The 23,212-nt window shown below is 36.2% G+C and overlaps 1 protein-coding gene across 1 annotated transcript; it reads left to right on the plus strand.

Moving 5' to 3' along the window:
• Nucleotides 1-1,238: 1,238 nt before the first annotated feature.
• Nucleotides 1,239-19,382, plus strand: si:ch211-51c14.1 (protein kinase C and casein kinase substrate in neurons protein 3). Its single transcript, XM_051098680.1, has 10 exons — nucleotides 1,239-1,677; nucleotides 6,990-7,057; nucleotides 11,024-11,180; nucleotides 13,138-13,373; nucleotides 13,585-13,740; nucleotides 15,020-15,195; nucleotides 15,306-15,426; nucleotides 16,159-16,232; nucleotides 18,245-18,324; nucleotides 18,420-19,382. Exons 2-10 carry the CDS (start codon nucleotides 6,998-7,000, stop codon nucleotides 18,527-18,529), a joined length of 1,170 nt encoding a protein of 389 aa, XP_050954637.1. The 5' UTR covers nucleotides 1,239-1,677; nucleotides 6,990-6,997; the 3' UTR covers nucleotides 18,530-19,382.
• The last annotated feature ends 3,830 nt before the right edge of the window (nucleotides 19,383-23,212 follow it).

The following is a 23,212-nucleotide window of genomic DNA, read 5'->3' on the forward strand; positions in this document are numbered from 1 at the left end:
TTGTTTTCTAGCAGATGAATGCAATACTGTAAATGTGTTATATATTGTAAATAGATAAATAGGTTATGATGTAATAGAGGGTTTACACTTACATCATGAATTACTCAGTTACCTGGATACTCGGATGTAAACAACAGGATGGATCGCGTGGTTAATGTACTGAATATGCTGTTCTGCTCATTTATGCTGTCTAAACCACGGGGAAAAAATGTGTGGAAGCTGCTAAATCATTTAGAGAAGGATTAGTAAGCAGGAAAGGGCACAATATTTTAAAGTTAATAGGTGGCAAAGATACGTACGAGCAGTATTAATTAAGATATTAGCCTAATATTTCACCTTCCTGACCGAAAATTAAAAGAACAAACACGAATGTTGTCAAGGTTCTTGCACTGGAAATCCTAGTTCAGTTTGGCCAAACACAAACGCCTTCGGTTCCTCAGACAGTTTTTTGCGCTCTTCTCCTTGGTTTGTTATCGTTTGGCAGTCAGGTAGTACTCCAAATGTTTTTCCAGGTCCGACCGATTAGTACTGCCCAAAAATTGACCATTTTCAGCAGCAAAAATCAGCGAAATATGCAAGTTGTGGTTCATTGGCGTTGTTTACGTTCAGTGCTGCCAATATGGCTGATGACGCATCCTAAAAACTCTGTGGAGAGGGATGAGGGTAAGATATTTGACCTCGATTATGACTTTTATGGCTTTAAGAATAGCACATAGATAGAACAGGGTTCATTATATTAATTTTTGAGATGCTATTACTGTTCCTAAGATTATAAAGATATAATTAAACCATGCATGCCAAGATATTTGAGACAGGCTCTTGTCAGTGTTTACAACAGCTGCCATATTTGTAATACTGAGTCACAGACCTTTGTTCAACACAATCTGAGGGTCTTCTCTCATCTCCCCCTCCCCTTCCCTCCCCTCCGCAAGAACCACTGGATGTTCCAGTGCCAGGCAGCTGTTGTGTGGACCTCCTGAGACCATGGGAATTGTGAGATTAAGCATTTTTGAGCCAGGTAAGTTGCTATAGTAATAAACATAGCTGTTACAAAAGACAAAAATTGTAACAATTTACAGTAGGGTTTCATTTGGTAACATTAGTTATTATTATTGCTTATTGTTAGTTTATGTTAGTTAATACATTAACAAAATGAGTCCTTATTTTTATTACCATGAGGTCTTTAAATAGATGGGTGTGTAAGAAAGCCTGCAACAGGTATGTGTCTCTCTTTCTAGGGTTATTCTTGAATGAAACACATCCAAACTAATTGTCTGGACTGAACCCACTTCATTACCACTTTACTGTGAGGAACAACTTTGTGCTTAAATGAGAGAGAGAGGGAGAAAGAGAGAGAGAGGCATGGAGAGGGAGGAGTGTTGTCATGTAGTATGATCCACAGAGCGAAAAGTCTGTTCGCCCGCAGCTGCTTCGGAAAGAGAGGGATCTGGAGAGAGGGAGGAGAGGAGAGGAGAGAAAGAAAGTGACAGGAAGCCACCTCATTAAACACTGACAGCGGGTCAAAGTCAGAGAAGAGAAGAAAGAGTGTGTCCAGAACACACCGTAACCATATGGTGGTCTTAGAAGTGGAAAAGCCAGCAGAAAAGGGGTGGTCTGTTACTTCAGAAAAGAAAAAAGTTTGAACTAAAAGGAAACTTTCCCTGAAAAAGTTAAGAGGTGAGTCTGATGTCTTCTTTTTCTCTGTCCTTCTGTTTTTTGGTATGTGTTTGTGTCGAGTTAGATCACATTGCATTGATGAGTTCTGCAGAATTCATATACTATTTCTGTCTGATGCATTCATAAGTTGCTATATATTTCTTCAGTGTGTGTTGAGTTATGTGTGACACTCAAAACGGGGACAGGGGGAGGAGAGAGAAAGAGAGCCAGGGTGGGTGAGGGGTATGGGGGTTTGAGGGGCTTTGAAAAGGGGGAGAAAAGAGAAAATAAGAGGAGAGCAGAGGGAGATTCACTGCAACGTCATGATGATATTTTCAGAGAAGTGGGTCATTCCCTCCTCTCCAGTTACAGGACCTTTTAAAACTTTCAAATAGTTCTTGATCTCCATTTTGAATGTACTATTTGGTCTTCTCCCAAATGCAATACTTTATAACACGCTCTTCTAGATGTGTTTTCCTTGACGTTTTAGAGTACCTCAACAATCTGCTTTTATCTCCAAAAAGTGATGATTCAGTCAGTCAGATGTGTTTATTCTTATATGTAATTGTACATTAAACTGCGATTTTATAATAGGTTGTGAAGACTAAACAGAGATGGGTTATGAAGATTAAACCCTTCTGGAGAATGTTAGGTTAGCCTCACACAAAAGGCCGCAAACAGGCAGCAATGGAAAAAATGAAAATACTGTTATCACATAGGTACCATCATGTTGCTTCAATCCTGCATAACTTTCTGCCTTGCATGGAACAAAAAAGGAGAACCTCTGATAAATGTGGTTGATATTTTTTTCCATGCAGTTGTGAATGCAAGTGAAATTATTTAATCTTCTAAACTAATGTAAAAGAGCATCTCAAAAGTATACATATGAATTCATATGTTTTGAGTGAAAAACATTAAATATTAATTCACCGAAAATTATGATTTATTATTTATTTATTATATATTATTTAATTAAAACAATTATTATTTATTTATTTTTTGATCTGATCATTTTTAGTCAGAATGTAGTATCTGAATCTTTTGGTGAAATGACACATATCTTGGATTTCTCCAGTCGTTGAGTTTCTTACAGTTGACCAAAAACCCGCATTTACATCTGCCCCCATCCAGTCAACAACCGAAAGATAGAAACAATTCTACATACTACATTGTTTCTTTTTTCCTAATCTGTTTCACGATATTCCACAATATGGAAGAAAAGATCATTCACAACTTTAAGAACTGTATCAGTCTGGTTTATGAATGATTCGTTCAGATTTTTTAACTAACTACATTAAAGTCCACTTTCAGAACAAAAATGGACAGATAATGTACTCACCACCTTGTCATCCAAGATGTTCATGTCTTTCTTTCTTCAGCCATAAAGAAATTATGCCTTTTGAGGAAAACATTTCAGCATTTTTCTCCATATAATGGACTGATATGGTGCCCCGAGTTTGAACTTCCAAAATGCAGTTTAAATGCGGCTTCAAACAATCCCAAATGCGGTTGTAAACAATCCCTGCCGAGAAAGAAGGGTCTTATCTAGCGTAGCGATCGGTTATTTTCATTAAAATAATACAATTTATACACTTTTTGATGTCAAACGCTCGTCATGTCTCACTCTGCCTGAACAGTTTTTTCCGGTTCATGACAGTTAGGGTATGTTGAAAAACTCCCATCTCATGTTCTCCTTCAACTTCAAAATTGTCTTATATCGCTGTTTTACCTTTTTTGTTAAGGGTGTTTGACCTTCTTTGCATGTTTACTTTGCAAAGACTGGGTCGGTACTTCTGCAGCGATGTAGGGTGATTTTGAAATGAATTTGGAGTTGAGAGAGAAAATACGATTGGACTTTTTCGACATACCCTCTTTGTCTTGAACCAGAACACACAGAGTTTAGGGAGAGCAAGACAAGATGAGCATTTGAGATTAAAAAGTATTTAAATTGTAGTTTTTTAATGAAAAAATCTAACTGAAAAATCCTGAAATGTTGAACTCAAAAAGCATAATTTCTTTACGACTGACGACAGAAAGACATGAAAATCTTGGACGACAAGGGGGTGAGTACATTATCTGGAAGTTCTCCTTTAACGATTTCATTCCAAAGATCCAACCTAAAATAATGCACGTGTCAGTGTGTTCCTCACACAAAACTATGAAAGACTTGAAACGTCTATTTTTTAAAAGGTGCTTTACCATCGTTTTGAAAGCTTGAAAGCTTGTTTTCGAAACATATTTTGTCTTCCGCAAAACTAAGAAAGTCAAATAGGTTTAGAATAACAATAAGGATAGGAAATTGAAGACAGATTTTTCTTTTTTGGGTGAACTGTCCCTTTAAGCTCGTCCCTGCTCATATTCTCAGAGAGCCCAAGACTGTCTGGAGGGAGAGGAACAGAGGGGGAACAGGAAGTGAGGTTAAAGTTCAAATATAGAGTGATTTACTATACCCATGACCCCTGCAGTGGGAAAAGGCGATAGGAAGAGAAAATGTGGGATGATGCACTGAGGCCCATGAACCCTCTGAGAGGGAGAGAGAGAGACAGACAAATAACAGCTTGTTCATGCACTTCCCTTCTGTCATCTTCTTCTCCCTCCGTGTCTTGTGACAAAATGCGGTCTATTACATTCACCGAAACAAATGTCCACAGGCATGTTGTGCAGTCGGTGCAGCTCAGACATGCGCCTGTGTAGGCATGTCAGCCGGCCACATGTGCTTATGTTTGCAAGCATATGTGTTGAGGAGCTCATCAACATGTGTGGTTTCAAAAGAGAACCAGTGTGTATGAGTATGTGTTGGTGTTGGTGAACTTGCACCTCATGTTTATTTTGGGACGGCTCAAATGTCAAAGCCCAGAGCTCTGGATCAAGGCAGATAGCAGTGGAGAGTATTAACCACTATCTGTCTGACTATAACCCCGCTTCAACACTCACATCTGCTTTGAGCCTTTTCATTTCTTACGCATTTTTCATCCTTTGATCCTCTGTAAACAACCTTGTATATAACTATCCTCCTTTCTTCAAAAACTAGACTTCAAGACAATTAAACTTGTTTGTTGGAGCTGTGCACTTTCCGACGCAGTTCGTAAACTGTAGTTTAAATAGAAGAAAGCTTGTAAAACACAACGCCCTCCAAGCATGCTATTAGAGACAGTATGTAGTGATTCAGCTCTGTCACACATATCTGACTATTGTCTGCCTGTTAAGACAAGCTAGAAATAATTCCAGCCATTTGTCCCTCTGGCATGTCGGATGGAGAGTACTAGCCCAACTACTGACCTCTGTTTCTCACAGCTAAATGAAGAAATAAAAACTACTAGTAATTTTGTTCTAAAGCTGTATCAGTAACTTTTTTTATTTGTTGCATTATTTAATACACCAGGCATTTTGGACTTATGCTGACACCTAGTGGTGTGGATACAGCATCATGCAAAAACTAAACCATCACAGAAATTCTAATGATTTCCACTACAAATACCAGTACAAACATTACTAACCATCAACTATTAACCATTAAAATCATTAGTAAATGGCTTTGTGTAGCGTGTTTTGGGACATTTTCCATTAGGATTTAGTGGTTTTAACAAGCCATCAATAGAAGATGAGAAATTACCAGTAGAGACCCAAAGGGACCATTACAGTTTTCATTAAAATCAATACAATTCCCATTATAACCAGTAAAACCATTACAAATTCTGTGATGGTTTCTGTTGTTTTTGTCAGCAGTGTAGTTAATGATGTCACTGTAGAAATGTGATATACATTAGTCAGCAAGGATAAATTTATTCCATAAATGAAAGTATCTTATAACAAGGGGTTACTAAGGTGAAGAGAATAGTATTTAGCTAGTCTTGTGATCTCAACATGGTAGCTTTCACAAAGCGACCCACCCTGTGCAGATTAAAGGGGTCATGACATGGATTTTTAACCATTTTTTAAATATTTTTTTTAATATGTTCCTTTGGGTTTACTTATAATGTTAACAAAGTTTCTTCCACAAATATGTGGAAAAAATATTATTTTCAACCTTCATTCTGACCCCTCTGTCTAAAACGAGCTGTTTTAAGAGGCAGGTCCTTTAAAGCTTGTCAGGAATTGGCCACTGTTATGATTGGCTAATGTCATTGCATAGGAAACAGTATCAACGTCCCATCGCTATTTCATGTGAGTGTTTTGACAACATGATCAAAAACAAACAAAAAAAACAACAACAGTAATTTCTAGACAAAGCATTATGAGATAATTTACTTACAGTTTGTGATGCAGCTGCAGTCAGATCTAGTACCGCTTCATCTTTCAACAAACAGTCTCTCCATGAGACTGTGCCTCATTTACAAAACAGAATGCTCTGATCAATCCTCAGACACAATCTGGGATGCCATTAAAAATAAACAATCCACTTGTTTCTTACACTGGGATCCTTCTGGTATCTGTACAAAAACGTAAACGAGCTGTTTAAATCAAATGCGCCGAAGCGAACGGTCTTTCATTTCATTTGTCCGACAGACAATAAACTCAGGCGCGTGGATTGTGTAAAAAATCAAACGTGCATCTGTATGCTGTATCCAGTGTAGATAAGGTAACGGCAGTGATTGTAATTTATATTTGTTTTTGACACAACTCATATTCAGCGTGTCGGGTGTTAAAGTATTAGTTCACTTCCAGAACAAAAATTTACAGATAATGTACTCACCCCATTCATCCCAGTCATCCAAGATGTTCATGTCTTTCTTTCTTCAGTGAAAAGAAATGTTTTTTTGAGGAAAACATTTCAGGAATTTTCTCCATATAGTGGACGTCAGTGCTGCCTGTGACACTCTCAAAGCTTTGAATCTTTTCCCAAAAGAGTCAGAGGAAAGTCTCGGTGCTTCACGAGGCTTCATTTGCCTGTCACTCCTGTCAACTGTTGAATGAATGAGTGTCACGTCCCGCTTGTTTACTTTGAACTGGAAGACGCTCCCACTTTTGACGCAAGGCCTCATGGGCCGTGGAAACTTGTGGATACAAATTTTTATTTTTCTATTATTTGTAAATTGTTGTTCTGGAAGTGGAGTTCCATAAATGTTTTGTTTATAATGAGGAGGACGTTTTGAGCTATAAAACTTGCAGGATGTTTTAATGGTACAAACACCTCTTAAATGGCAAAAGATCAAGGCAAATTTGATTTCTCATGTTATGACCCCTTTGAAACACAGCAGTGGTGATCTCATGTGAATGTAGATGATTTTAAATATTTTTCAAAGGTACTATTAATTATGTAAAACGGTTTTTAATGAGGAAAATGAGTGTGCATTTAATGCCTCACAGTGTTGTTTGTCATATCTCTGTTCCAGACTCCATCATGTCAACGCTCTCGGCAGAGACGGGCCCTGAGGATGCCAACAATCAGAGCTTTTGGATGGTAAGTGAGAGAGGGAGGAAGGAGAGCAATGACTCAGACAGGGTGATGGACCTCTAGAAAATACCATCCGCTTCTACTTTGTTATAAATATGTTAGCAGAAATGCATGTGGGTGATGTAGCTTGACTTGGTTATAACAGCTAAACAGTTGGAGCAATGACAGATGACATGATTTGTTTGGACATTAAGTGGAATGCTTCACAAAAGCTTCTGAACACTCTGCATTAACCAAATGAAGATTAATATCCAAGTGAAGTCTATTTTATTTCTTTGAGACTGCTGCAGTATGTTTTATGGTTCTTTAACCTTTAATCTCAGTCTATAAATTTCATCCATTGTGCCTCCACCCATTTTAATTAGCTCAGCTTTTGTCTCTCAGCTCCCTAATTGGTTTGCTTTCATGCTCTGCAGTGCTGCTGGGAATCATGCAGAACCTTGCCTTTTAATACCTTTATAAATGCTTGAAAATAGTACTCAGTGATGCTCACAGTAGTTTTTTCACTGTAAAGTGTTTTTGCTTTTGGTTTGTTCAAACACCCTGTGGATAAACAAGAGGTGTATTTGTTCGTGTGTTGTAGTTTTCACTTTTAATTTTCTGTTTTATATTTGTGCATTATTTGTGCATCCTGAGCATTTCTCAGGATTGTGACAGTTTCATGGTTTATCACATATTTTCCCTGACTGTGCCTTTATATGAATCAGAATGCATGAAACAGTTGCAGTTGAATTTTAAACACGATCCAAACGAACATGTAACATATGGTATGAGCAGTTTTTTTTATGTAAATTAGATTCTATAATTTCAAAATTGAAAGCAAAAACAGAATGGTCTGACCTTAGCTTTGTGATATTATGGTACATAAAACATATCTGAATGAAATAAAAACAGCAGACAGGCTGAATGAGACGCAAATTCAATCTCTGACAGCAGGTGGCCCTTTGCAGGCGTTAGAAGCGATACAGCGTTTCCTCAATTACAGCTGTAAACAAAGCAGCACTGTACTTTTAAATACTACATTAATATGCATTATATGGAGGTAAGATGAAAAGAAAATACCATCTAAACTTTTCTGGAAACAGTTCCTCTCAGAGACACATTCATATAAACCCCTCACCCCCAGTTCAGTGTTTATGGTTTTCTTTCATTGTGAACAGTGAGTTGGCTTAGCCTGCTACAGTATTTTCTCCTCTTTGCGTTCACCTTCAGTGTCTCTGGTTTCTATAAACTTCTGTTTCCAATTATTATATATATATCCAATTATGTTTATTTCCCCAGTTAAAGAATTAGTTGAATTAATAGTTGGGTCATTCTATAATTGTGGGTACATCTCATGTCCGTGAAGTATATTTTAAATATATTTCATCCAATATAAAGCCCCGATGCTTAATTTTCTAGTACACAATTATATTTTTTCCCAATCACACTACTATATGTTGAAAAAGCCAATATCTTTTGTTCAAAAATGATGTTCATATCACATACAACCCTGGTATTCAGCTGTCCGATTTTGTAAACTTGCTCATTCTACTCTGCTTTTAAGCATGAAAATTACCTCAAATATAATTCATTTCATAGTTTTGCCTTCAGTTAGATGAGGTTATCAAGACATTTGGGTGTGCGCTTCAAAAATAATAAGTGTTTATTGTGACATAACTTGTTTTATTTCTGTCTGAAAACCCATTGTCAACTAAGTTACCCCTCAAAAAGGAATGGTTTGTCCAATTCTCGCATAATTTGCACAGTATGATGATATTTCCTCTAGAAGACATGAATGAAACACTAGAAGTTATGTTCTCTCTCTTTCCTCTAATATTGGTTAAACTATCAAACCTGTTACCCAAGTATTACTGCTGCAAATTTTACTTTTTTTAAGACAATTTAACTAAAACTTATGTTTTGTTTATGAAAATGTATTTTAAACATACCATATGCTCAGTAGTTCTAGGCTTCCATGTTGAGTATAGGCCCAAAACACTAAAAATGTCAACTAAGTTACCTGTCAACTGTGTTACCCAGTAAAGGTAACATGGTGGACAGTAACAAACATAAATATAGGTATTTTATGCACATATTCCCTTTGTTTATATAGTACTTATGCAATTTGGAATTTAGAAAGCAGCTATGTAAGGTCATGTTTGGGTGTTTGAGAAACAGGAAAACTGTTTTCTTCACATTGTCAAATTCTCAATGTACCCCTAATTATAGAATGACCCAGTTCACTTGTACGGTATGTCTTTTTTTTTTTTTTACTAATTCATACTGTGGACGTAACTTAGAAGGGTTTACCATTTGAACCGGTATATCGCCCAGCACTTAAAATATTTCTAATAGGTTCTTAGGATACTAATAATAGTAATTATGTGATGATACTTTCCATATAATTACATATAGGCACTATTAAGTGTCATGTTGACGTTCAAACTTATATTTAGTAAGTAAACAGCAAGCTGTTATTTAGCAGTTGCTTTTATCCAAAGTGATTTACAGTATACTTATTACAGTGACGGCCCCCTTGGAGCAAACTGATGTTAGTTAGACGCATAACATACTGAAGACTTGCTCTTCACCACTGTTGTCTTTATTTTGAAGTAATTCTATTCCATAAGCCTCTTGGAAACCCGACAGAAACCTTTGTGCAAAGTAATTTTGCATCTACAGTAACTGAATGTGCATATAATTGTATACATTGTATACACCCACATATACATTGTAGGTGAGTTTTATCTGATGAATATTTATGGAGTGTCCTGTGGTGATTTCTTGTCATTATCAATGACATCTAGAGCACTTTGAGAGCCGTATGAAGCTGTTTAAGATTCTTCTCAGCTCTCTATTTAGCCTCGGCTCTTTTTGCTGAGTTGCCATCCCATCTGGATCTTGGCCAGTGCTACGGTTTTGGTTGAAATGCTCCGACCAATGATGTTCAGTCAGTTTACAACAACCACACTGCTATCGCCTGCAAGGGTTTTGTTGCATGTCCTACCTTGTAATTGGCTGGCCACTGACCAGAACTGAGCGCTGTAGGGTTTTTGTGTTCATCCTAGATGCTGTGATTGGTTAACCACAGCACTGGCTGTAGACTGCAGTGATGAAATACAGAAAGTTTCAGCCAGAGTTGAATAGGATGGATTTTTAAATGTTCAGTAAAACAGTTCTGTTTAAATGTTATTCCGCTTTGAGTCCAGCTGAATGTTATATTCTTATTGACAGGGATTGTGTTACTTGTTTGATTTCTGTGTTTCTCTGATTGGTTGGCAGGTGCTGCTCTGCACCGCTCTTGGCCGGAGTTGAGATTCCTCAGCTGTTTTTACTTTTTTCTCAGACTGGGAAAAATACGTGGTGCAAACCACCGCTAAGAAAGAAAGAGAGCGAGAGAGAGAGAAAGAACCGACAAAGAATAGCACAGAAGGAAGATGTAGAGGAGAGAGATGAATTGATCAAATTGTGGGGGAGCCGCTAATAAAATGGAAGAACACGCTCCACATCAGCAAACGCGACGCCCATTCTGGAAATGTCATTATGTTCGCCCTCCTCCCTCATTTATTGTGTTATTGCAGTTAATCAACCCCTTTCGCTGCGCTGTCCATGTGATGCCCCACTTACCGTGGCCTGAATTGTCTTGACTCACTGGTACTCATCTAGTCACAGATGTTTTTTTGGGGGGAATAATGTTTGAATTGTACTCTGGTTTTCCACACCACATGTTGTCTTCGGGCGTTTATATAAGAAACAAACCTTACGCTATACTGATAACTTGCCCAACAAACTCAGTGACCCTGCTGGAAAAGAAATGAGGCCAGTCCCTCAGAAGAGAGAGGGACATTTTCCCTGTAAATACCTCACTCTTGACCTCTTAAACAGCCTATAAACCTTAAGCGCCAATTGCTAGTCTTTCATTTTCTTTTCCCTCTGTATTTTGCGATTAACCTTACAGTTTTATTCATGCTGTGTCTGTCTGTGTCACAGCCAGGGAACTACCACCGGACAGTGAAGAGGACCGAAGATGCCTTCCAGGCGTGTAATGATATAGTGGCGTGTTTCCAGGAGAGGGCCAGGGTCGAGAGACAGTACGCGCAGCAGCTTAGTGAGTGGAGTACCAAGTGGAAACCCCTAGTGGATGCCAGTGAGTATTGAGGTTTTGATCAAGATGTCTTGAACAAAAAACGTATTGCTTCCTGCATACTGTGCTGTATGTACTGTTTTTTTTCGTGTTATATAAAAAAATTAGGGTAACACATCTTACAGTAAGGTGTCAATGGCTAACATTAGTTAACATTACAACACTTCTAATTAAATGCTAAGTGATTTTAACATGACCTTACACTGTTATTTATTTCAACAAGTTGAGGAATAATCATTAATTAATTTATTGATTATTTTATTATGATTAAAAATAAATAATAAAATGATTATTTTGAATTTCAATCAAAATAATGTATTTTTTATTGCACACTGTGCAGTATAGACTGCATATTGGATGTTATTTAAAAAATAATAAATAATAGTAAATGTTTTATTATGTTTACTTTTCAACATATTAATAATGCTAATAGTATGCTAAATGATTGTGACATAACCTCACTATTTTTAATTCATCACGTTTAGAGGTAATATGAGTTAACCCTTTAACTGTCATGCCCACTCCACTTCCCTAAACATAGACATAAAAATGCACTATCCAAAGTTAATTTTTTATAGTTCATGAATGAAAACATTTTGTAATATGATTTTGATGTACAATTTCCATGGTAATGCAATGTCTGATTTTAAAATGGTTTTCAAAGGATGAATTTTGAGATTTTAAGTTTTCAGTTGATGTATAATTTCCATAGAGTTATATTGCGTGATAGGTAAAAAGGCAACGAAGAAAGTCTTTTGGTGACAAAGGTCAGAACTCCTGATTTGATGTAGATTTTTGAGGTGCACTCTGTTCATAAACTAATCTATTACTTTTCCTACATAATTTGTAACACAAAAGAGTGGTAAAATATATTTATTTAGGAGTCTTAGACCTCTCCAACGATATATAGTTTGCCATGATTAGATTAGGATTTATTTAAGCATATTGCTTACTGTGTACTACAACCTGTAATTTTAAATACTATGCTGGAAATAAAAATAAATCGTTTATTGAGGTTTTGTTTATATTTAATAAACAAACTTTGCTAAGCTTGTGCTATAATGTTGTCATGTGACTTTATATGTGACCCTGGATCATCATTTGAAAGCTGAATAAATAAGCTTTCCATTGTATGGTTTGTTAGGACAGGACAATATTTGGCCGAGATATAACTATTTGAAAATCTAAGGGTGCAAGAAAAACAAAATATTGAGAAAATCACCTTTAAATTTGTCCAAATGAAGTTCTTAGCAATGCATATTACTAATCAAAAAGTAAGTTTTGATATATTTACGGTAGGAAATTTAAAAAATATCTTCACGGAACATGATCTTTACTTAATATCCTAATGATTTTTGTCATAAAAGAAAAATCAATAATTTTGACCCATACGATGTATTGTTGGCTATTGCTACAAATATACCCATGATACTTATGACTGGTCTTGTGGTCCAGGGACACATATGTTGTTCAGCGTTCATCAACAAGTTCATCTGAGGAATAAACATTATTATTTATTGATCAGATTTAGTCTAAGAATGAGTTTTGACAGTAATAATAACAAGGAGAAAGTACTGTTCACATGTGATATTTTATACACTACGTTGGAAATGAATCATCAAATCTGCAGTGCACTGTGGGATACGATATTTCACACATTTCAGTGTGTATATACTGCATACTGAAAAAGATTATGAGTATGAGTAGTATTTTGAATATAACATAAGAGTCTTTTGTGGAGAGTCACACAGATGTCATATAGTTAAAGTGATAGATACCCGAAAATGAAAATTCTGTCATTAAATACTCACCCACCACTATCCCTTTAAGGAGCCGTGACCGGCGTTTTACATGAGATGCCCTCATCTTTAGTTTAGTATCTGATGAAGAAGATTTTTTTGTGATTTTAAATAGTTTTCTCATTTATTTCATGAATATGTTTGTCTTCATCTTTGTGCAGGTCCTCTCTACGGCTCTCTGTTACAAGCATGGCAGTGCTTCCTCTCTTCTGCTGACCGCCTCTCCTCACTGCACTCTTCCATCTGCCGTGCTCTGGTGTCAGAAGACGGAGATCGCATCCGGACGTGGCAAAAGGAGACGTTCCATAAGAAGATGTTTGGAGGTTTCAAGGAGTCCCAGGATTTTGAAACCGGTTTCTCACGTGCTCAGAAGCCCTGGGCCAAAAGACTGAAGAAGGTAATGCAAGCATTGCAGTTCTGAGGGTAAAATTTCACTTATTTTATTTGTTCTGTACACAGTATTGTAAGGGCAAAAGCAAAAAAAATTATAAATCATAATTGTTGAATAATGAACAGTTGAATTTTTGAAAATGAATGTGTACAGTGTGCAGTACTGACCCCTGGCCTATATGAATCTGACCTGGATGTGTGTTTTTTTATTGCGGCAGCTAGAGAAGGCCAGGTCAGCGTTTCACAAAGCTTGCCGTAAGGAACACATGGCTCGTGAGAGGGAGGCCCATGCCCAAGGCAACCCTGACATTGCCATTGAGAAACAGAGGAAGATTCAGGAAGAGACCGAACTGGCTCGTCAGGAGACAGAGAAAGTGAGTGCTGCGTGGGGGAGACTGTCAGAAAGAAACAGAAATAGAGAGGAAAAAAAAATAGAGAGTTTCAAATAACCTTGTATCATCCGAGTCAGGAAAAGGAAGCAAAAAAAAACTTTGTTTACATTTACAAGCTGCTTAACGATGCAGTGGAATCACACAATATATTGCACACTTACTTGTTTACCACATATTAATCTAATGTACATACTTGTTTTAACAATTTAGTAAACCCTAATACATGTACATCTAGTCTTATTTGTCATGTGACATTTTTGGACCAATACTTTTTATTTATTTATTTGATTAAAAATACAGTAAAAACATTTCTATTGTGAAATATTATAACAACTTAGAAAAAATACATACATGCACCAGTCAAAAGTTTTTGAGCAGTAAGATTTTTACTATTTTCTAAAGAAGTCAAGCCTGCATTTATTTAATCCAAAGTACAGCAAAAACAGTAATTTTTTTAAAAATTTTTACTATTTAAAATGACAGTTTTCAATTGGAATATATTTTAAAATGTAGTTTATTCCTGTGATTTCAAAGCTGATTTTTTTTTGCATCATTACTCATCATCATTTGAATATTCTAATTTGCTGCTCAATAAACATTATTATTATTATTATATTGAAAACAGCTGAGTAGAATTTTTTCAGGTTTCTTTGATGAATAGAAAGTTCAGAAGAACAGCTTTTATCTGAAATCTTTTGTAACATTATAAATGACTTTATCATCAATTTTGATCAATTTAAAGCATGCTAAATAAAAGTATTTATTTCTATAATTTCTTTCCCCCCCCAAAAAAAAAAAAATTATACTCCAAACTGATCTTTGGAACTTTCTCTTTCTATTCATCAAAGAATCCTGAATGTACTCAAGTGTTTTCAGTATCGATAATAATAATAAAATTGTTTATTGAACAGCAAATAGAAATATAAAAATAGAAAAATGTTATTTTAAATAGTAAAAATATCAAATTCATATTCAAAATTATACTGTTTTCGCTGTACTTTGGATCAAATAAATGCAGGTTTGGTGAGCAGAGGAGACTTCTTTAAAAAACATATAAAAAGCTTACTGTTCAAAAACTTTTGACTGGTAGTGTATATACATATTATAGTTATTTATAAAAAGTTAGCCATGCGTTTTTATTGTTTGGAAAATAACAGCTTTGACAATTTAAAAATTGTTTTGAAGTTGCATTCAAAATCCAGTTCAGTCTAAAGTGGAACATAAACACAACTCACATCTAACTGGCTGCAAATTCCTGCAGGTGCGAGCTCGCTATGAGAAGGTTCTTGAGGAAGTGACACGTTATGCTCCACGCTACATGGAGGAAATGGAGTCTATCTTTGACCAATCACAAGAGGAGGAGAGGAAGAGGATAAGTTTCCTCAAACAGGCCTTCCTGTCCATCCACAGACACTTGGATGTCACCAACAATGAGAGGTGTGTGAAAGGGTTAAACTGCTCAAATCTTACATTCTGTCCATTTCAGTATGACTCTTATGAATTATAAAAGTTCTTTCTCTCTCTCTCTCTCTCTCTCTCTCTGTTAGCGTAAAAGCCGTGTACAATGAGCTCCATAATACTCTGATGTCCATCAGCGAGCAGGAAGATTTGCGCTGGTGGAAGAATACACACGGGCCAGGAATGCCCACCGACTGGCCTCAATTTCAAGTAAATACAATAGAGTATATACAGTGCAGTTTATATTGCAAATATGTTTAACAAACATTTGCTAAAACTTAATTTTTACATTTTCTAAAGAAAATCTGACTGGTGATTGCTTGTGCACAACTCACTGACAAGAGGTTATGGTCTTGTAGGTGACTTCTAGATAGTTGCCTGTTGGCCTGTGTTAAAAAACCCTGACCTCGTGTCTCTCTGATACTCTGGATACTCTATTTTCTGTGAATGTGTAAGATTTCTGATTTATTATCTGCTATAGGTGAATAACTAGAAGAATTAATTTATTGCAATAATTAAAATGACTGTATATGATAACAAATACCATTCTGCAGTATCAAGCAGCAGAACTAACGGTTTTTGTACAGCTAAAATAAATGGAAGCGACTGACATCGGAGGCCTCGCAACTTACAAATGATCGTACCCGGTCTTATATTAAAAATAAGGTGCATTATCTGCAGTGAGAAATGTGCAGTAAGCCACATTCATATCACTCAGGTCCGCGGCAAAAACAAACTGTAGCACTTTATGCTTCAGGTTTGTTTTAAAGTATAGTTTTGAGGTTAATGCATTCTTGAGGGTGTTAGAATGACGACTTTGTTGTTATCTGTGATATTTATGTATCGCACAGAGGCACATCTTCAAATAGACTGGGTTCTGTTGTGCCAAAACCCACATTTACTCCCTTACTCACTCCGTCTCTCACTCTCTTTCTATTTCAGGAGTGGACTCCAGACAAGAAGCATAAAAAGGGAAGGAAGGAGGTGGAGCAGAAAGCAGTAGTGATGGAGAGAAGGTCAGTTTACTACAGTGGTATTTGCTGTGGGGCTTCACAGCGCTAGGCTGCCTGACTGTTATTCACTACAAACCAAACTGGGCCTTTTTTGAACTTTAGGTCTTGTTATTGTTTGCTGGTGTGTATTGACCCATGGCAAAGCTCAGTCCACTTGGATACTATTGCTCAGACAAGCTTGACAAGGAATGAGCTAGGGATTGAACAGTGTGATTTGCAGTAAAATACAGAAGCAAACATTGATTGGATATTACGTCCAATGCTGATATGAATTGTGACATTGCAAAACAGTTTTCTTTACAGAAATCAATAATTTATGCAGTACTGTGAGTAAAACTGTGGAGACTGTGAATTGTAATTGAAGCAAATGCTGATGCCAGTCAACTTAAAGGGATAGTTCACCCAAAAATGAAAATTCTGCCATTAATTACTCACCCTCATGTGGCTCCAAACCCATAAGACCTTCGTTCATCTTTGTGTATTTTTTAATGAAATCAGAAGAGAAGAATTGTTGAATAAAGTACACAAAACTTATTCATGTAGCTTTGTAAAATTATGGTTGAATCACTGATGTCACATGGACTATTTTAATGATGTCCTTACTACCTTTCTGGGCCTTGAAGGTGGTAGATGCATTGCTGTCTATGCAGGGTCAAGAAAGCTCTCAGACTTCATCAAAAATCTCTTCATTTGTCTTCCAAAGATGAACGAAGGTCTTACAGGTTTGGACTGACATAAGAGTAATTAATGACAGATTTGTCATTTTTGGGTGAACTAACCCTGTAAATGATAAATAAACTTTTATTTTAAAGACATTACATATGATAACATTACATTACATTAACTCTTTAATTGCTATCAATAATACAGTACAATAATCTGAATCAATAAATGAAATGATGCTAAGCTTGGAACATTAATATCCTTGGAGCAAATTCTTATTCTGTGTATTATAAGTGCTATGGCAGCAACAAAATTTACAGTATTTTTGAATAAATTCAGTTTAAAATAGTGCTGTCAAAATATTAATCGTAATTAAGTGCATCCAAAATAAAAGTTTTTGTTTATATGTGTATGTGTACTGTGTATATTTATTATGTATATATAAACACACACACATGCATCTATATATTTAAGAAAAATATGTTATTTATATATTAAATATATTTATATATAATATAAATTATGTGAATATAAATATATATGTAAATACATGTAAATATTTTCAAAATATATGCTATATGTGTGTGTATTTATATATACATTATATAAACATTATATATATTATGTAAACAAAAACTTTTATTTTCGTGATTAATTGCAGTTAATCACGATTAATCTTTTGAACAGCACTAGTTTAAACCTATCCAAGGAAATAATAGTCCTTTAATATCCTTCTTTTTTTGGTCTAGTGTTTGACAGTATTACATCTGTAAGTTATATGGTTTTTAAAAAGTTTATATTTAAGAAATAAACAAATCGGCAGTTATGTTTCTTTGATGTATTATAATGGAAGCCCATTTTTGCTGCATAAGAAAAAAACATGCTTTGGTTGATCAGAATTATCACATAAAAAGTCATACAATTATGACAAACAAAGTAAAATGATGAGATACTACATCATAAATTATGAGTTAAAACTCGAAATTTAACAGTGGAAATTGTTAGATAAAAGGTCATAATTATTAGAGGATCTCATAATTTTGAAATAGATGTAATAATTTTGACTTTATATCTCTTACTTAAAGGGATAGTTCACCCAAAAATGAAAATTCTGTCATTAATTACTCACCCTCCAAACACGTAAGACCTTCGGTCATTTTCAGCAACGCAACTGACATGTTCAAAGCCCAGAAAGATACTAAGGACATTGAATAGTCCATGTGACATCAGTGGTTCAACCTTAATTTTATGATATGAGAATATTCTGTGTGCAAAGAAAACAAAAATAATGACTACATTCAACAATTTAAGATGGTGCTTATTTTAGTGACTGTTTTCTCTCCTCATCTCAGTGTAATGATTGGAGGAGTGAGAGTCAGAGCTCTCTATGACTATGTTGGACAGGAGACAGATGAACTGTCCTTCAAAGCAGGTAATCTGCCCTTGTTTATGTTTGTGTATTCATATGTGCCTATATGACGTACATCTACCGCCTCTGATGCTTTTTATGTTTGTGTGTGTGTTAAGGTGAGGAGTTTCTAAAGATCGAGGATGAGGATGATCAGGGTTGGTGCAGAGGCATGATGGACGGAGGGAAAGAGGGCCTTTACCCAGCTAACTATGTGGAGGTGGTGTAAAACCACAGGACAGCATCGACCTCAAGCTCTGGGGTCCGTAAATGCCTACAGGCAACCGTGTTTAGGCCTGTTTCACAGCCATGTTTATTGAAGATTGCTTTGTTTTCTCTAAACGGATGACAGATGGTACACAGGTATGGTTTTAGAGGTGGTCTAAGTGTGTTCAGTTGGGATCAGAACGAGAAAATGCTTCCAAAGTTCTTTCACTACGATCTTACTTGAGAACAATGTAATATTATATTTTATTGTGTGTCACATTGTAGCTTTAAATCAAAATATACAGAGATTTTCATACGTTATAATATGATTAGGTACCAAGATCCTCTAATACATAGAGAGAATTTGAACTGCATTGTCTTGATGCTTGCATGAACCTACAGAGTTTAAGGACAATGTCTCACACCAAAGACTTCAGTGCTTATTTACGTTTTAGCAATGACATAGTTCTTCTGACGAGAATTACGTTGTATCTAAAGCCTGTGTAAAAGGGGCCAGATGGTTATGATGTCATCTACAGCTGCGAATATCACGCAAGGTGTTAATAGATATGATAGTATGCTATATTTTATCGCTTTGGTCTTGTTGTTAAATGTCAATTGTCTCACATTTAGTCATTTTAGGCAGTACTAATCAACACCACTTTAAAGTGATAGCCATGGGACCCATTATGGTCTCTTCTTGTGTATTTCTGTTGTGTTTTAAGATGCCAGTCTAACCAAAGAAAATGTATGCAAATGAGCACAATGTTTGTTTGTACCAGAGTGCGAGTAAATTACATTGGATCGGGGCAGTATTTTACGCACCATCACTAATCTAATGCGAACGCTAGCAGTATTAAAAGGGATACATATTACTGTGCGTCTTGTTCTTATTAATCATCTTGGAAAAAAAAAAGTTCAGTATGCTCATACGCATTATTATACATAGAGACATTTCATTTTTACTGTTCATATTTCACTCTCTGCATGTCCTGAGGCCACATGCTGATGCAAATATATTGGGCTGTAAATAAATATTGGTGTGGGGGTGTGGGTGTTATTCACGACTATAATTTGGGGATAATATTTTCGAAAAAAGATTTTTAAATGTCTTAGAAATATTTTTATGCTCACCAAGGCTGCATTTATGATCAAAAATCTAGGAAAAATAGTAATATTGTAAAACATTATTACAATTTACAATAACTTTTAAATTTTAAATATTTTATTGTATTTTGTTGTATTTGTTGTAAAACAATAAAAAAGTGTAATGTTATTGCAATTTAAAATAACTTCAATATATTATAAAATGTACTTTTTTCAGTGGCACGTGATTCTTCAGACATCACTCTAATACGCTGATTTGCTGCTCAAGAAACATGTTATTATCAATGTTGAAAAGTGTTGTGTTTAATATTTAGGTGGAAACTACAGTACATTTACGAGTTATATGTGTGTGGACTCACGTATGAGTCAGGCTGCTCACGTATCTCAGGATTTCAGCTCCACTGGACCCCGCAGCGCATCTTTTAATAGTGTCAGATCATTCAGTGTGTTGCCCTGAGTGGTTGTCACACACATTCTCACTCACATACATGCTTATCGTGCATCATGAGTACATGAGTCAGAAATGTTCCCACTCTGAGCCTGATTTTCCTAGGGTCAATTCCTTTCCCACAGTTTTGAGCAACATTAACCTTTCCCCTTTGCAAAAACAAGCACAGCCCATAAATGTGCTGATTACTGCTGGCTGTCCGCATGAAATTCCTCACAGGGAAAATAATCGCGCTCAGGCTAAGTAAAGCTGGCATAAGCTATGAGTAGGTCAATGACGCAACCAATTTCAGACCAAAAAAATGTGCTTTTAATTTACAGGTTTTTAAACGGACACACTGTTTGCCAAGCAAAAATTTGGATTTGGGTGCTTACTTGCTTTCATTATCACAGTGAATATAGTCAATACATACCTGAGAACAGTGATGAGGAGGGCACCTAACTTATTAGGCCTGGTGAAGAAGCGAAAAAAGAAAAATTGTAGGAGGGTCAGTGAGGAAATTTTCCACATATTTTTTACATTTGTGAGGGCAATTTTTATAATCACCTTATTATTATTATAAAAAACACTTAAATTCACCTAATTACTTGAATCAACATTTTAAATTGCTGTCAGTAACAACAGATGTTTAAAATTGTATCTAAATTACACATATAAATACAGGAGCTCACAGGACTGCAATATCATGACAAAAATCATTATTGAATGAACATTATTGCTCTTTACATTCATTTTATGACAATATAAAATGTTTTTGTTTCGTTTTGGGCACGTCACATTCTTGCTTCATAGACAAACATGTTCGTCCATGACATTAGTCAAGTCTAGCACAAGTTATGCAAAAACTCCTGTTATAATCACTGAAGCTACAAAATCAATCATTTGTTTACATCGTATCTGCGCTCTGTTGTTTATGACCAGTGAATTTGCGAGCGCGCGAACTCATCAACAGCTCGGCGTTTTCAGCGCTGACTAATCAAGCGCCTCTGATTGGCCAACGCATTCCTAAGTTCTACACAAACGCGTTTGATTGGTTATAAGGCTCAAACTGATGCAGTGTGAGGAAATGTGGGCGTCTCAATCAACTCCCGAGCTTGTGAATCAGTATATCAAGTACAAGAATTCGGTCACTGGTAAGTTCCCTGGCTCACTAAGCCTGTTCACTAGAATGTCTATGTACATGATCCTTCGCAAAAACCCGCCCTCTTTAGTTACTGTTGCCATGTCCGACAAACAATGCTGCTCTCACACTACACACGGTTTTCTCACGCAGTGAAAAATACATTGCGGAACAAAGAGGAAACTGACAACAAGCCGACAGACAAGACAGAGCATGTTACTTCAGAGCAGGTATGAAACAAGGTCTCAGCATTAGAATATTGTCATTTTTTTAAGAAATTCAAACAATAAATACATTTTGTGGCTCTTTAATGTGTCCTGATAGTTGTATTGCCTTATTATTAGATAAAGCGACACATGAACCGATCATCACTTCTTCTTTACTTAAAGCACGAAAAAAGAATGAACATTAAAAAGTATTTCATTTCTTCTGCGGAAAGACGTCAATACACACAATGTTTCAAGTTTAAGTCCACCTAAGTCAATCTTAGGGCTTAGAGTCGATTCCGAAAAGAATCGATTCCGAGGAATCGGAAATAAGATTCCATCAAGGGGAATCGACTCCCCATTCATAGTCGTTTTCAGTTCAGCAAAGCTTATATATGGGCGCCTCTCGAACGAAAGGCTGCATCATAGGAAGGCTGCATACCTCGGCTGCTGTCATCAGACGTCGCTGAACATCGATGCGCGAAAATAAACTGAATGAAAAGAGTCGGTACTGAGCTCGTTTGAGGATGCAGCCTTGCTCGCTAATTTTGATTAGAAGTCTATTTCCGTCTTCAATTAAATGCTGTTTTAAACCTTTCTATCAGCCAATGATAATTTTAAAAGAAAACGCCGAGAGCACAGACCGGTGGCAGAGAGCGCATCTGATTGACAGATAAACACGAGCTCTTATATCAGTGTTCTGGTTATTTTGTTTCAGTGTACAGTTTGTTAATTTTGCAACGCATGCCGTTGAAGTACACATCATTCAGCTGAACTGTGCCTTGTTCCATTAATGCAATAAACGTATGTCCATTGCTGCACTGTGGGATATGACTATTCATGGTGCAATGCAGACAAAATTACAATTTAAATACAGAAACGTATCATAATTAAAAAAATATATATAAAGCTTCACATTATGATAAGGCTACTTTCTAAGACCTACAGTTAGTCCTCCACTCTAAAAAAACAAGAATCGAAAACAGTGAGGAATCGATTGTTGGAATCGAATCTTATCGATTCCAGAACCAGGAATCGGAATCGGACTCGATTTCAAAATTTTCGGAATCGAACAGCCCTAGTCAATCTACTCTCCTGACTTATTTGTTTGTCGGAGAGAATGGCGAATTCGGCGTTATGATTGGTCAGATCACCTGTCAAACAAGCTGTTTGCGAAGTGTAAAATCGCGAATTGACACTTTTCATTCATTTTCACATTGAAGTTTAACCGCGACAGCTGCTCTATTTTTTAATTTTGCAGGGGCATTTTTTTTTTACCTCTTTGTCTTGAATTTATGGGGCATTTTTGTTCATTTTGGTTGCATTTTTGCCACAAGCGCTCATTCATTTCTGACCCTGTTGTGCAAAAACTGTTAATTTTATCCATATTTCTTAAATCCCAGATGCCAGGACAAGTGCCGCCCTGCTGACTATCCTTACAGCACCTCCAACACTGTGGCCACCGCTGGCAACACTTTTGCTGCTTGGGTGGCTACTTTGAACCCAACAGGACACTCAAGGGCTTTAAACTTCTCCACTAGCAGCTTTGGAGTTATTTTGAACAAAAAAGGCTGCTATTGATGGTAAGTGAAGGCTTTTTGAAATTGTTTTCCTGCTGGTAGATACATTTCTGCAGGGTTCCTGAAGAAAGGAGAAAACATTATTTAAAATAAAAAACATTTTCTGCCAATACCATCACAACAGGTCTTTAAAAAGACATAATGAAAAAAAAATAATGTGGATTATGTGGATGTTTTACGTTAAGTTCTTTGATATGCCCACATTTCTGCACAGATCATGAAGTTGACTGATATTCAAGGTCAT

This window comes from Labeo rohita, chromosome 3 (assembly GCF_022985175.1).
Source record: "Labeo rohita strain BAU-BD-2019 chromosome 3, IGBB_LRoh.1.0, whole genome shotgun sequence".
Taxonomy (NCBI): domain Eukaryota; kingdom Metazoa; phylum Chordata; class Actinopteri; order Cypriniformes; family Cyprinidae; genus Labeo; species Labeo rohita.

Bases quoted from the DNA above. Each gene is read 5' to 3' on its own strand.
- si:ch211-51c14.1 (XM_051098680.1), top strand. From the start codon at position 6,998: ATGTCAACGCTCTCGGCAGAGACGGGCCCTGAGGATGCCAACAATCAG. The intron at 13,741-15,019 runs GTGAGTGCTGCG...AAATTCCTGCAG, and splicing joins CTCGTCAGGAGACAGAGAAA to GTGCGAGCTCGCTATGAGAA. The intron at 15,196-15,305 runs GTGTGTGAAAGG...TCTCTCTGTTAG, and splicing joins GATGTCACCAACAATGAGAG to CGTAAAAGCCGTGTACAATG.